General features: G+C 43.6%; 1 protein-coding gene across 1 annotated transcript in view; it reads left to right on the forward strand.

The window, feature by feature from the left end:
- VPS4B (vacuolar protein sorting 4 homolog B) overlaps nucleotides 1-12,085 on the forward strand; it is a 43,508-nt gene extending 31,423 nt beyond the window's left edge. The window contains exons 10-11 of the mRNA XM_054018200.1: nucleotides 601-741; nucleotides 10,476-12,085. Coding sequence (XP_053874175.1) covers nucleotides 601-741; nucleotides 10,476-10,577 — 243 coding nt within the window. The 3' untranslated portion in view covers nucleotides 10,578-12,085. The remainder of the gene's footprint in view (nucleotides 1-600; nucleotides 742-10,475) is intronic.
- The last annotated feature ends 3,208 nt before the right edge of the window (nucleotides 12,086-15,293 follow it).

The following is a 15,293-nucleotide window of genomic DNA, read 5'->3' on the forward strand; positions in this document are numbered from 1 at the left end:
ATTTCCCTAATCCAGTTTATAGGTTCGTATAGTTGCTTCTCAGAAGCGCTTCAAGCAACTTCTTTGGCACTGATAGTTGTCTACAAGAACTTAGACCTTAATCCCCAAAGAAGCAACAGATAAGATTTCTGTGAAGTGACCTGTATGTTCAGCTGTTACTGCCACCACCCTCATGGTCAAAAAAGATCTGGCTTCTGTTTCACAGGACTTCAGCAAGAAAGTGGAGCCTACTAGTGGGAGGGAAGTCAGACTAAAGAGTGCCCTCTTTTTAAATAAGGCCAAAATTTATTTTAATTGTCAAGAATCTCATATGGGTCAACTGTAGTTAGTAAATATTAACACTTTTTGAAGACATAAGATCTAACAGGTGGTTTACCAATAGAGAACCTTTTGGGAGGTGAGAATAAAATAACTTCCCCCTCTCCCACTCCTTGCATAGTAAATAGTGAAAAGTTCTCTCAACATTAATTACTTTCTGCAGCAAATAATGTATTGATTGGCATTTGGGGTTTTTTTTATCTTCTGTCTGTGGTCTATAAGGTGTTTTTTTTTTTTCTAGAATGCTTCACTTGTATGATTTTTTTTTTTTATTATTTCCAGGTAAGAGCACCATCGCTGACTGACCCAAATATTTTGGTAGAAGACATGCTTACTCCGTGCTCCCCAGGTGATCCTAATGCCATTGAAATGACCTGGATGGATGTCCCAGGGGATAAGCTGTTGGAGCCTGTTGTTTCCATGGTCAGAATTTTGTTTTTATTACGAAATGTGTTGCTTCATGCTTCATAGAACTTTATCATAATCTTAAAGCAAAGTTTTCCACACGTGGGTGCTTGAAGTTAGGCACCTAAATTAGTGGCCTGGTTTCAGAAGGGCTGAGCACACCCATCAGCACTCAGTTAATCCCAGCATGCTATTTTAGTCATGAGTCTGGTACAGTTTGTTCAACAATTGTAAGCCCTTTTTGCTATACAGAGCCAACTCTCCCCACCCTTACAGCTTCCCTGTATTCATCCTGCCCATCAGCTGACATGCAGCTAGAACCTTTCTCTTATCAGCTGTTAATTGTGTGGTAGCCTACCAGCTGGCTCCTCCACTGTGCATCCCTGCTTTTCTGTGGTCCCTACCACCCAAACACCCCTCAGTTTCCTCCCCTCTGTTATCACTGATTTTTTCCATCACTGTCATCCCTGAATCTCAGGATTGTATTGCTGTATTGAGAGAATATGGTCAATTGTTATACTGCAGGCTGGTGTTTACAGTTTGAAAATAATGCTGAAAACTCCTATTACCAAATACAATTTTGTGACAAGTGATTATATATGTATATAATGGTAGTTTCAGTGGATTTTGCATAAAGATGTGTGAGGGTCCCCTCTCCTCTTCTCCCCCGCCCCCCAATACTAGTCTCTTTAAAATAATTATTTTTTAGTCTGGAGCATAGAATACATTTATCATGTGTAGAGAAACAATTCTCTCCTGTTTCTAAAACAGATCATAATCTTTGGCTCACTCGATTTCAGTTCAATCAATATAGCAAAATCTGTTACAGGACACTTATTGCTGCCATATTTTTCCAAGAATTGCAAGACCAGATCTATACAAAATAGAGGATATAGGTATATTTGGCTGGAGGGAGAGTTGGGAAGAGATTTGAGCTGCCACTGTCCATGTTGTACCTATTCAAGTAGTGAAAGAGAGATTTTATCAGATCATCAGTGCTCATGAAATGTAAAAGCACTAACTGGGGTATCTTAGCTAAAACTTTTACTCAGAGTAAAAGTAATCTGCATTGGGGGCTTTTAATTTGTAGTAGGTTTATCTCAGAGTAAATAAGATTTAGCCCCAAGGCACTAGTTGCCTACTGGGCAGGACGCCACCTCAAGTTCTTATGATTACCCATTCATCTCAAAAATAGAAAATAAATAAATAAATAACGCATTTATAAGCTCTCAGTTGAATGACAGACACCTTTGAGATGGCATCTCTGGCATGACTAGGGAGTTCTGAAAGCAGTAGCCAGTCGTAGCTTGAGTCTATTTGCTGCACTTACAGAGAACTTTATATGGTTCTGGGTGTGTGTTTGACCCTGCTCTCTTAGTTTGTTTTTAAATATTCTATACTATTTTTCACCATGGATGTCTGACTTCTTGCATTTTACTGTCTGTATCAGAACTTCTATGTGAAACTGACCAGTCTAATTTTGCCATCCATTCTGATACAATTCTTTAGTGTTGAAAGCCTCTATAGTTGGAATTAACTTTTTTTAGAAACTAGCTCTTTACTTAGGTTTCAGTGTTTCTCCATCTCCTTTCCAAAAACAAACAAAAACTAAAAATTAACACTAGCCATATTGTATCTGCGCCCCTTCAGGGTATTTGCATAAGTTAGTCATACACAGATGTGTGTGTGCACACCCAATTTTGCAAGTCTAGCCCTGCATCTCTATCTGATAGTCTAACAGGATTTTTGTCTACCTTTTGGGTACTATGTAGAGCTGATGTGACACTTCGGAGACTACCCAGACCTGTAAAGGGTTCTGTCACGCCTGCCTTAGTACTTGGGGGGACCTCTGTACTGTGCAGCTATGGTTCAGATCCCTGATACCAGTAGTCAGCCCACAAGCATAAGGTGTCACCCTGGCTCTCACTAGCCTACTTACTCTTTTGCAAAGTGACACCAACAACCCTTCTAGTCCTGCATCTCCCCAAATATGTCCTCCCAGGCACTTAAACTTTTCCCCTGTGGTTCATTGCCCCCAAAGGTATGAAACCAGCTCCGCAGCTCTCAGGTCACCATGGCGCGCATATGCCACACAATTTGCCCAACAGAGACCTGTTTGAGACAAAAATGAACAAAAAGTTGTATTTAATAGAAAATCCACAGATCAAAGATGAAATAGTAAGGGAAAGCAAACATCTGACTCACACAGAAAATAAACATGACGACATAACCTCAGCCTTTACACTTCTATGTCAGATAAAGTCCCTTTTCTAATACAAGTTACCTATTGTCTTAATACAATTCCCCAGCATACCCCCTAACTATAGGAGGGATCCAGCATTCACAAACAGCCTCCTGCCTTGAGACTGTCCCCTTCTGGATTCAGCTCAGTTCCAAGCCTGTTTTTAAAAGGGTTTTCCTTTTCTCTCTGTTTTTTTCTCTCAGTCCGTGATGATTCATGGTTAATCACAGTTGTGAAATTTCTTCCTGATTTGATGTTGGGGAGCCTCTGTGTTCTTTTCAACTTCGAGTTATTTCAGAGACTTTCCATTAACTGTAATGGTCCACTGTTGTCTTTCCTGGGATGGACAACGGATAGTTACTTGAAGCCTGAAGCCGGGTTCGTGTAAACAACTGTTTTGGGAGGTGCCCCTCCATGCCTGAGTGCTCACCACCCTACTGTAAAGTGTGGCTGAAGTTGCAGCACAGTGTTCTATATATACAAATACATGAAAATGTGTATGTATCTCCTAATTTAGTTTAGAACATTACAAGATTTCATAAGACCTTGATATATTTTTATAGTACTGTAACATTTGTATGCAATCAGTTGATTTAACTACTTATTTTGAGGGTTCAAACCTTTTGTTCTTCTTTGAGAGATGTCCCTGTGGGTGCTCCACTTCAGGTGTTGGTGCGTCCCTGCGCCTTCGCTCAGAGATTTTTACAGCAGTACTTGTACCAGTCACGCACGCGCAGAGCCTGCCCCCGCCCTGCTCTGAGTGTTCCTAAATAGTATGCCTGCGCGATCGGTCTCCTCAGTTCCTTCTCTACCATCCCCAGCCTGAGATGGAGCTCAGCAGACTCATTAGAGAATTTCTTCTCTCCCTTGTTCAACTTTTTTCCTTCTTAGTTTAGCTTACCAGTATTAGTTAGGTATCCTTTTCCCGTCTTTTCTCTTCTTAAAAAAACAAAACAAAAAAAACCTCTTTGTTCCTGTCACTGCAGCCGCTTCCGACATGCCTGGCTCTCCAGGTTTTAAACGCTGCTCTAACTGTACTGATGCCATCTCTCTTTCAGATGACCACTCTAAATGTATTAAATGTTTGGGGGAGTCCCACATCCCCGAAAAATGTGCCCACTGCAGCAAGTTGAAATCCAGGGCACGCAAAGACAGAGACCTGCGGTTAAAACTACTCCTGCTGCAAAAATCCCTCAGACCCGGGCTCTGACTCTGCTGTACGCCACAGCAAAGAGACAAAAGAAAACTTCAAAAAAAACCATCAGTCTCTCTCACCCACAAAGGGTATTGGCAGGGATAAGCCTTCTCCGGGTACTGCTTTCCTCCCCACGCTCCCCCGGCTGAGTACCTTTGATGTGCCGGGCTCCTCCGGCTGCGGCGGTTACGGTCGCACTAATCTCCGGTGCCGAGGCTTCAGGCTTTCAGTTGCTTGCCTCTCACACAGCACCGTTCAGCACCGCAATGGAAGCAGTGCCGATGCACAGTAGCCTGCATGACATCCTCTCGCCGGCCCCCCCCCACCCCCCCGCGCAGGCTCCCCTCACTCTCCCGGCACCGTCAGCCTTTGAGCTAGCGGCAGTGACAGAACGCTTAGGACACCAGTGCAGAGGAATCCCTCCTCACAACAAATTCCTCTCGCACACCCCTCCACTCACAGAGGCGCTGCAGCACCACAATTCACACACTCAAGGGACCTGCTGGTGTCTCCTATCCTGCAGTCACCCCTGCTTATCACCTACTTTTCTCTGGACACTCGGACAAGGTCCGCACAGCTTTCCTCCAGTGATGAGGAATCTGGGCTGCAGGGAGAATTTTCACCTTATCAGATCTCCCGTCCATAGACCCCAATCAAGAGAGGTCATAGAAAAGCTGCCTCATCCTACTCTGAGGGTCCTGCCCCCTGGGGCGTGAACCCCTGGAGGCACTACCCATGTCCTTCCCACCACAGTGGCAGTATTGGGCTCCATGGGCTCCTTATACTCGTGACCACACTCATTATACCACTGTAGTTAGGCATGAGACCAGCTTGGTACCACCAGCTGACGACCCTGCCACTGACTCCAGACACCAGGCAACCCTGTCACAACTGCAAGAGCAAGCACAGTCTGTCTCTAACCTGGTAGAACCAGTTGTTCCGCCTGATGAAGCATTGTTTCCTCCTCCCCCCTGATGTCTTCGGACGACTTCTCAAAATTTCAAGACCTGTTTAAAAGAATTGCCAATGAGCTACGAATTAACCTGGAGGAAGTCCCTGCACAGCAGCATGAACTAACTAACATCCTGCAGCCCTCTTCTTCTTCTAGAATTGCATTACGCATCTCTTTTAGAACCTGCCAAGACAATTTGGCAAACCCCGGCTGCAAGCTTGCCTACCTGTAAGAGAGCAGACCGAAAGTAGTTTTTTTCCTTCCCAGGGCTCAGAATTCCTGTTTACTCACCCAGCGCCAAACTCGCTGGTAGTAGGTGCAGTTAACCAAAAGAACAAACACCATTTTCCCGCTCGACCCCTCTGACAAGGACAGTAAGCGAGTAGATCTGCTCGGACGTAAGGTATACGCTTCTTCCACATTGCAGTTTCACGTTGCTAATTATACAGCAGTACTAGTAAAGTACGACCACAAAAATTACAATAAATTCATGGACTTTATTGAGCACGTTCCAGAAGAAAAGAAACAATTTACAGCCATAGTTTCCGAGGGACAAATCATCTCCCGCACTGCTCTCCAAGCTGCCCTTAATGTGGCCAATACTGCGGCACAGTCCACAGCCACCGCAGTCAAGATGCGCTGAGGGGCATGGCTCTCGTCCTCTCCCTTTCCCCGGGAGGTCCAGCGTACCATTGAGGATCTCCCCTTCGACGGTGACAAACTGTTCGCCTCCACCACAAATCACATACTCCACTCCATGAAGGACTCCAGGGCAACTCTCCGATCTCTAGGAATTCAAACCCCTACGACTAGAAGGCAATAATATAGATATCAGCCTTATCAGCGACCATGCTATCTCACATATACCCAGCAATTCCATAGATCTCATGAGCAACAGCAACACCAGAGACCCAGATACCAACGCCGCCGTCCCAACTCCTCAGCAGCATCTCAACTCCCTCCAACTAATTAAGCGAATTTGAAGCCTTGGTTGAGAGTATAGAAAACAATATTTCCACTTCAGTGCTTACACCACCTACCCCTATTTTTGGTCATTGCCTACGCCCATTCTCCCATCAATGGTGAAATATTACCACCGACAAGTGGGCTTTAGAGGTCGTCACAATTGGCTATTCAATCCCTTTCCTCTTCCTTCCTGCCTCCCTCCCACCCACCCTCCCTGTCCCTGTTCAGGGACTCTTCTCAAGAGCAACATCTCCTTCAACTGGGGGCAGTGGAAATCGTGCCCGAACAACACAGAGGGAAAGGTTTCTACTCCCATTACTTCTTAACAGAAAAGAGAACCAGGGGATGGCAACTGATCCTCAACCTCAGGTGGCTAAACAAATTTATCAAAAAGAAAAAGTTCAAAATGGTTACCTTCACCACCATAATCCCAGCACTGGAGTAGGGTGATTGGTTTTCAGCCTCGACCTACAGGCCGCCTATTTTCATGTGACTATTCCCACAGTCGTTTTCTTCGTTTTACTCTTGGTTTGACACATTTTCAATACAGAGTGTTGCCCTTCGGCCTATCTACCGCCCCCCGAGTTTTCTCCAAACTCCTAGCCATGGTTACTGCCCACCTCAGGAAACAGGGTTATAATATTTCCTTACCTCGAAGATTGTCTCCTCAAAGCCTCAACACTTGAGGAAGCTCTTCGATCCACGCAGCTTACCATCGCTTGCTTCCTTTCCCTTGGCCTACAAATAAAAACTAATCCACCTTCTCTCCTACCAAACAACTGGATTTCATAGGAGCGCATCTCGATTCCAGAACGGGAATAGTGTCTCTCCTGCTTGATCATTTCAACACCATAAAACTCCTGGTTACAAAACTTCGCAACAGTCCCCAGGTCACTGCACAAGACTGCCTGAAACTATTATGCCACATGGCCTCATGTACTTTCATGGTCAAAAATGCACGCCTATACATGAGGTGCCTTCCAAGCTTGGTTGGCCACGGTTTACAGACTGAACATACACGCTCTAAACAAGCCTCTGTCCATACCCTTCAGAGTCAAAGACTCCGTCCAATGGTGGACAGTTCCCTCCAACTTCTGGAGTCCCTTTTCTCCAGGACTCCCCATCACTCCTAATGACAACTGATGTATCCCTCATGGGATGGGGAGCACACATGTCCCACCATACAGCCCAGGGGCTATAGTCTTCCACCGAAGCCTCCCTACACATAAACGTCCTAGAACTGCGAGCCATATGCAATGCCTGCCATCGCTTCCTCCCATTCATTCAGAACCAACATGTTCAGATAATGACAGACAACATCGCATGCATGTTCTGTGTCAACAGGCAGGGAGGGGCTCAATCTCACTCGCTTTGCACAGAAGCCATGAAGCTCTGGCGTGCCTCGTGAACAACATCTGGATATCAGCCGCCTATCTTCCCGGGGCCCTGAATACCACCGCGGACAAACTAAGCAGATATTTTCCCTGGAATCACGAATGGGAGATAAATGACACGATCATACACAATATATTCCGCGTTTGGGGCTATCCAACCCTGGACCTCTTCGCGACTGTGAAGAACAAGAAATGTCCCGAATTTTGCTCCAGAGCGGGATTGGGCAACCATTTCCTAGGAGATGCATTCCTGATCTCATGGGCTCAACACTTAATGTGTGCTTCCCCCCAGTACCAGTTCTCCACAGAGTTCTGACAAAGATACGGACAGATCGTGCCACAATAATTCTCATTGCTCCGTTGTGGCCCAGACAACCGTGGTTTCCGTTCCTCACCAGAATGTCAATTCGCCCACCGATTTCATTGCCCCTCACTCCGAACCTCGTATCGCAGCAACACGGCTGATTTCTTCACCCCAACCTCTGTCCATGCTTTATCTCAAAGCTTGGTTCCTACATGGTTCTCCCAAAACCATCTAGCATGCTCTGAGCAGGTTCAGAGATTGCTCCTACATAGCAGAACACAATCTACTCGCACCACATATCTCCAAAAGTGGAAGCGATTCACACAATGGTGCTCAACTAAACAACTTCCTCCTACTTCTGCACCTCTTCCGCCCATACTTGACTACTTATTAGATCTTAAGCAATCTGGCCTTTCTTTCAGCTCCATCAAAGTCCACTTAGCTGCTATTACAACTTTTCATGAAAAGATCGACGATACCTCTGTTTTTGCTCATCCAACCACCAAACGTTTTCTCAAAGGGCTCCGATCCCTATACCCGGACATTAAACCTCCTACCCCTCTATGGGACCTTCACTTAGTATTGTCCTGCTTAACTCAACAACCATTTGAGACTCTAGTCACTTGCTCCCGCTTACACCTCTCTATGAAAACAGCATTCTTAGTGGCAATCACCTCCGCCAGACGGGCAGGAGAAATAGCGGCTCTCATGGCAGACTCACCTTATACACTTTTTTAAGGACAAAGTTACCCTCCGACTACACCCCAAATTTCTTCCAAAGGTGCATTCATCATTCCACATCAATGAGCCGATACACCTACCAACCTTCTTTCCTAAACCACATGCAAACTCTTTTGAATCCACAATGCATACGTTAGATGTACGCAGGGCTTTGTCCTTCTATTTGGATAGAACCAAGCCCTTCAAGAACTCTTCTAGACTCTGTCTCCATTGCGGAGCGCTCCAAAGGGACACCTATTTCTACCCAGAGACTTTCAAACTGGATTTCTGAGTGTATCCGACTGTGCTATCAGATAAAGAAAGTTACGCCTCCAGCCGGCATCAGAACTCACGCCACTAGATCTGTGGCTACCTCCGTGGCTTTTCTACGCAAAGTTCCTCTGGCTGACATCATTCGACTTCTGAACACACATTTGTTAAGTCTTATGCCCTTACTCAAGGCCCTCTCTCTGATACACGATTAGGCAGAGCTGTATTATCTACTGCATTCCTATAAAATCCGAAGTCCCTACCTCCTTGAGATACACTGCTTTTAAGTCACCTGGAGTGGAGCACCCACAGGAACATCTCTGAAAGAAGAAGAGGAGGTTACTCACCCTGTGCAGTAACTGACCTTCTTCGAGATGGGTGTCCCTGTGGGTGCTCCACTACCCACCCTCCTCCCCTCTACTTTGGAGTTGGGGTAGCCTCCGTTGTAGAGAAGGAACTGAGGAGACCAGTCGCGCATGCGTAGTATTAACGTACACTCAGAGCGGGGGGGTCAGACGCTGCGCGTGCGTGACCAGTACAAGTACTGCTGTAACAATCTCAGAGCAAAGGTGCAGGAACGCACCAACACCTGGAGTGGAGCACCCGCAGGGACACTCATCTCGAAGCATGTCAGTTACTGCACAGGATGAGTAACCTCCTCTTCTCCCCTTGGCGTTTCTGGACCCAGATTGTTACAGCTGGTATTGCTGGACACATTTAAGGAACCCAAGTTCTTCACTGGCAGCAATCCAATGTTTCTGTCTTTCAGTTTTAGAAATCCGCTCTTGTTAATCAGATCAGGCGTTGATTCCTTTTAAAGAGTAGTATCTGTTGTCAGTTCATTTGTGATCATTGTCTAAAAAATAGCCCTGTTCATGTTTCATGTGTTTGGCAGTTTTTTTTTTTAATAGTATGGTTTTGTAATGTACCTACTCCAGTCATTCAGTACTACGTAGGATTGAAACTACAATTTTTTGTCCTGAATATTAGTAAGTAGTTTTTATCTCTAGGGTTCTGGCTTCATAGATATAGGCTGCTAAAAACAGGGGCAAAAGTTTAGGAAAGCTAGTGAGTTATAGTGGTGGTTGGCTGAATTGAAATGACACAGATATTAGCCTTTTGAGACTTAGGCAAACCCTCTCCAATTACCAAAAATAGTTTTTACATCAGTCATGAATAGCTAAACTTTGCTAGATATCAGTTATAAAATATTAGCTTTATATACCAACTCAACTTTTATTGTATTGTACCATGGCATGTACTTGAGAACACCTGCTTTTTTTCCCCCTTATATTAAATGATTGTAGTTTAAAGTTATGATAGTGAGCAACAGTGTTGCTCTTATTCTTCACTTCCACTAAGCAATGATGAACCAAATTGTGTGCTGGTTACTGGAGCAGGTTAAACCTAAAAATTTTAATGGCCAAGGTTTCACTGTTAGAAATGTCACTGATATACCTCTGTCTATATTCATTGACCACATATTTTATATTATGGAAAGTATGCACGTAAATGTTTTGGTCATTTATACTTTATAAATGTAACTTGCTACTTCCATGTTTCATGGCTGATCCAGTTGATGATTTTTTTCCAGTGTGCATATTGGCAGCAAGATTATTGGATGTGATACTGTTGCTAATGTTGTGTTTATGAAAATACTTCTGATGTTCTTAATATATTCATCTATACTATTTTTTTTCCTCTGACAGGCTGATATGCTAAGGTCACTAGCTAGCACAAAACCAACAGTAAATGAACAGGATCTGGAAAAATTAACGAAGTTTACAAAAGACTTTGGTCAGGAAGGCTAAACCAAAGACAGTCATGGAACACTCCACCTTATGTTTTCTCTTTCATAGGTATTTTTGCCTCCTTATTGATGGCATTTCAAATAATTGCCAATGGAAAAAAAAATCACTTCCTTCTTACTTTGCACATGGAATAGAAGATATCTTTGCAAAGACCCTTTGAGCTTTTGTATTGTATTGTTTTCCTCAAATGTCTATTAAATGTCTTCTACTGAGAGGTAATACTAAGAGTATAATTTTAGGATCATATGGCAAAGCAAAAGTGATGTGGTAAATTGTATTTAAATATTAGAAATCTCTTAAAAGATTAGTTAAGTTTTACTAAATGTTAAATTTTAGGCTATATCTGGTAGGCCTGGCTATAAATTATTTATGAAGTCCCATTGAGCCCAACAATAAATGACCTTTTTGGGGGTGGGAGAGGACGTGTGTATCTGTCAAGTGTTCTGAATGTCAGTCAGTTAGCCTGCACATTAATTGCTTTCTTTTCAGTTAGATAAATACATAAAAATTTTCTAATAAATCAGATTTTGTAGATGTATATGTCCTGTAAAATAGGTAAGCAAAGAACACTGTGATGGAGGCTAATATTTTGAACTTATGTAATGGCCAGTACTTATGAGAAATACGGATATTGAACTGGTACTTGGCTCTTTTTCTGGTATGCTGTGTTTAATTATTGCCTTAAACAGCAAACTTTTGTTTTTTAATTCTGTTAGCTGATAGACATCTGTCACTGTGCAATCTAGCAAAGACTCACTAAATTTAAGAATCTTGGAAGAAAGTTCTTCACTGATTTTTTTTTTTTTTTTTTTTTTAATTCAGATTTACTTTCAGCAGGAATTTTGACCAAACACATAGAATGTTTTAGAGTACTTGCATAAGATTACAGAATTGAAGGCCTGCAAGGTATAACCAGTCTTTGAATATTGTAAGTGAGGTACTTCTGGAACTAACTTGTGATCTTATTTTCAGAACCTGGGAAATTTAGGGAGGAAATAGTAAAAGGCTACAACTTTGAGATGATGGGCTAAATTGTCCTAAGTACCTCCTTTAGTACAGTGCATAGCATGTATCAATTTAATGCTTAAAGATTTTGAAAATACCTCTCTAAACAAAATACAATAGTAGTATCATGTTACTTCCTGTGATTTTTTTTCTAAAGGAGCATGGGTTCTAAGATGTGCCTGAATGTAACTTACAACACTATAGTGTCAGCATTGAGTTTGTGCCTTGTAAGTTTGCACTGTACAGTAGATATGAAAGATCATTGAGGTATTTAGAATACAGTACATTCCATTATTACTGTAAAATTCTATCCCTGCATATGCTTTGTTTAAACTAACTTGCATTAAAAAAGAAATTTGCACATTTCGTAGATATATTATATGGTCACCTTTTGATGGGTTTGGTTTTCTTTTATGTACATATTTTGTGTACTGTATAAATCATAGCACTGGTGAAATTTGCTGTACTTAAATGAAGTAAAATGTCCTAGTACAACAACTATACTCAGTTTATTCCTTCAGTATTTTCAAGGGGGTCCTGGACAAACTTTCTACTGAAGTTCATGGGTACAGTTTGCACTATTACACAGAAGCAATCTTCAGATATTTCTTATAATCCACATAGTACTGAAACTTCATTTCCTTTCCAGTAATCTTTCACTGTATAGTATACACCCAAATTCCTTTTTACATCATTCATGTAAATGCAATAGTTGTGCCTTTGTCTCACATTGCAGTCTCTGTGCATAATTCCAAATATTTACAAACCTGACAAAATTCAAACTAGAGACTTTAGTGCAATCTTATGATTCTCAGAGATGTATCTTGGAAGTACAGAGACCTGTGTTAAGCATACTGTGGGTTACCATCAATTCACCTTTCTGTAATCTCTTCATTAAGTGTGTTCTGCTGGACATATTTCAAATGTGAATCAATAACTTTGTTTAGTTGTGGGAAGTGTTCTTTGTTCAATACTTTTGCTATAGTGTTATCAATTTGCATTTCTTATTTATAATGAGGTCCACAGATCCATGACATTGGGTAGTGTGCTCTATGTAGTCTTGGAGGCAGACCAAACTTGTCAGTCAGAGGCAGGGAAAGTGTGGCTCCATCTCTGAGAAATTGCCAAATTTCATCCGTTTCTCCAGCTGCAGGCAGACAGACCAGTCCCCCCCATACCCACTTTAAAATTTGCTTTGAAGAAAAAGAAGGGAGAAAATGGCTTAATTGCCAGGTCTGTTGTAAGAAAAATCCCCTGTGCCTGGCACAGATGACAGCAACCCTCCTGGGACCAGCAAGCAATTGATCCCTCCTTTCCCTCTCCCCTGCCCATTGTGAGGGGGGAGGGTAGGTTGAAGCACAGTAGCAAAGGGCCAGGGAAACTTCCTGCCCAGCCCCTGGAGCTCTTGCCCATAGCCATGTCTGTTGACCACAGATCCGTTGCCGCCTGGCTTCATGGGCTGGGAGTTACTACTGGGGATCTAGAAAAAGAGCAAAGAGCAGGCCCCCCTCTTCCTCCATTGCATAGCAGGTCCCTTGCCCAGCCCTGCAGTGGCTCAGCTTGGTGTCCCTGAGGTGGCGTCAGCCTCGCTCCAGGCCACGTCCAGGGATCTCCTTTACACAAAGCTGGAGAGCCTGGGAAGCCCCCAGCTGGAACCTTGCCCTGAGAAAAAGAGGTTTTATGCTGGAAAGAGTGCTGCTGGAAAGAGAAACCACAAGGGCCCTATCCCCCTTCCTTCAGGGAACCATCTGTCTGAAATGTTTCTCCTGAGGAGGAGGAACCAAGATGAGGCATAAAAAAGAGGTTTCACAGATGTTCAGACCCCACTAGTCACCCCAACATAGCACCATTCATCTTCTGAAGAGTCTGATTCAGGAGACTCCTCTTACCTTCACAGAATGTAACAGGGCAGATAATCCCCAATGTACCCTGTAATAGTGGGGTTGGGACATTGTGCCACACCTAAAGATTGGAAAAGCAGTGAGCTGTTGTCCTCAGTTGCTGCAGCAGGTTGCCATGTGGTAATGGCCTGTCATTCCCAGCTCTCGCTGTGGGTCACTTGGCCCTAATGTCCTGGTTATTGCTCTCAGCTTCTGTTGCAGGTTGCCATGCTTCATTACTACGTCCTTCCCACAGCAGCTAGCAATGGAGAAATAAGAAGGACATCAGTCCAGACGTGGAAGAACTGGCAGGCACTGATGGACCTCTTGTCCTGCCACTTCTTTCTTCTATCCCATTGTATAAGACCAGAAGGTTCCTTAGTGTGCACCAATCAAAATTAATCCAGGTGGCTCCACTGAAGATAAACAGGCCTTTTTCCCTACTGGTCAAGGACTTATTTCTAACTGAGAAATATTTTTTTTTACCTGAAAGAGTGGCCTCCTCTCTATAAAGGCCTTTTACAGTTAGCCAACTCCAGGTAAGCATAAGCGCAGCCCCCTCCTTTGGGCATGAAAACTGTTGAGGGCATCAAGCCAACAAGAATAAGTAAATAAGAGAGAATTGTCATTTGACACCCTAAGTGCCCCCACATGCTTTCACAAGCAGTGCTAAGGTGGGTGGACAGTATTGCAAGTATGGTCTTGCTCAACCTATTTAAAAAACAAAAAAAACACAGCTTAAGCGCTTCTGCCTCAGGAGGAATCGGGTCATGCAGACAGCCTCCTAAATCTCCTATAAATGGGAGCAACTGAACCTGTCCCACCTCTTCAGAAGAAAAACAGGCCTTGCTGTATATTATTCCTTCTTTCCCATTCCCCACCGCCAAAAACAGTCCAAGCTCCAGAGCACTTCTTGACCTCAAGGAAATGAACAGATCCATTGAAAAGAAAAATCAAAATTCAAGCTGGAAACACTAAAAGCCACACTAGCTGCCATCAATCAAAGGGACTGCAGGACATCAGTAGATGTGAATGATGCCAATCTCCATACACCAATTCAACAGTCTCCCAGATATTTCCTAAACTTTGATTTTGCAGCAAAACATTTCCAATACAGGTCCTTGCCCTTTGGTTCAGCAACAGCAGGGCGGCCAGAGAGTGGCAGCTGCTGGCTGGGACCCCAGCTCTGAAGGCAGAGCCGCTGCCAGCAGCAGTACAGAAGTATGGTATGGTATTGCCACCCTTACTTCTGTTGCCTGCCAAGCTGGACCCTTAGCAGCTGCCACTATCCAGCCACCCATCTCTGAAGGTGGCAGCACAGAAATAAGGGTGGCATGGTATGTGTGACGGGCTGGGTCACAGCAGCCCCTTGGGACTGCTACCTGATGTGCTGAGATTACCTCTAAGCCCATTTTCCCTGCCAGCTTGGGACTTCAGTACCCTGTCTTGTTGAGACAGACACGCTAGCCTGCTGCAAACACAGATCCAGGGTCTGAACCACGTCCCCCAAAAGCTGCAGACTTAACTGAAAACAGCTTAAGAAGTGCTCTGTCTCTAGCACCCAGCTCCCAATGGGATCCAAGCCCCAAATAAATCAGTTTTACTCTGTATAAAGCTTATACAGGGTAAACTCATAAATTGTCTGCCCTCTCTAACACTGATAGATACGATATACACAGCTGTTTGCTCCCCCAGGAATTAATTACATTGGGTTAATTTATAAGCAAAAATGATTTTATTAAATATAAAAATTAGGATTTAAGTGGTTCCAAGTAATAACAGAGAGAACAAAGTAAATTACCAAGCAAAATAAACCAAAAACATACAAGTC

The sequence above is a fragment of the Malaclemys terrapin genome, chromosome 2 (genome assembly GCF_027887155.1).
Source record: "Malaclemys terrapin pileata isolate rMalTer1 chromosome 2, rMalTer1.hap1, whole genome shotgun sequence".
Lineage (NCBI taxonomy): Eukaryota > Metazoa > Chordata > Testudines > Emydidae > Malaclemys > Malaclemys terrapin.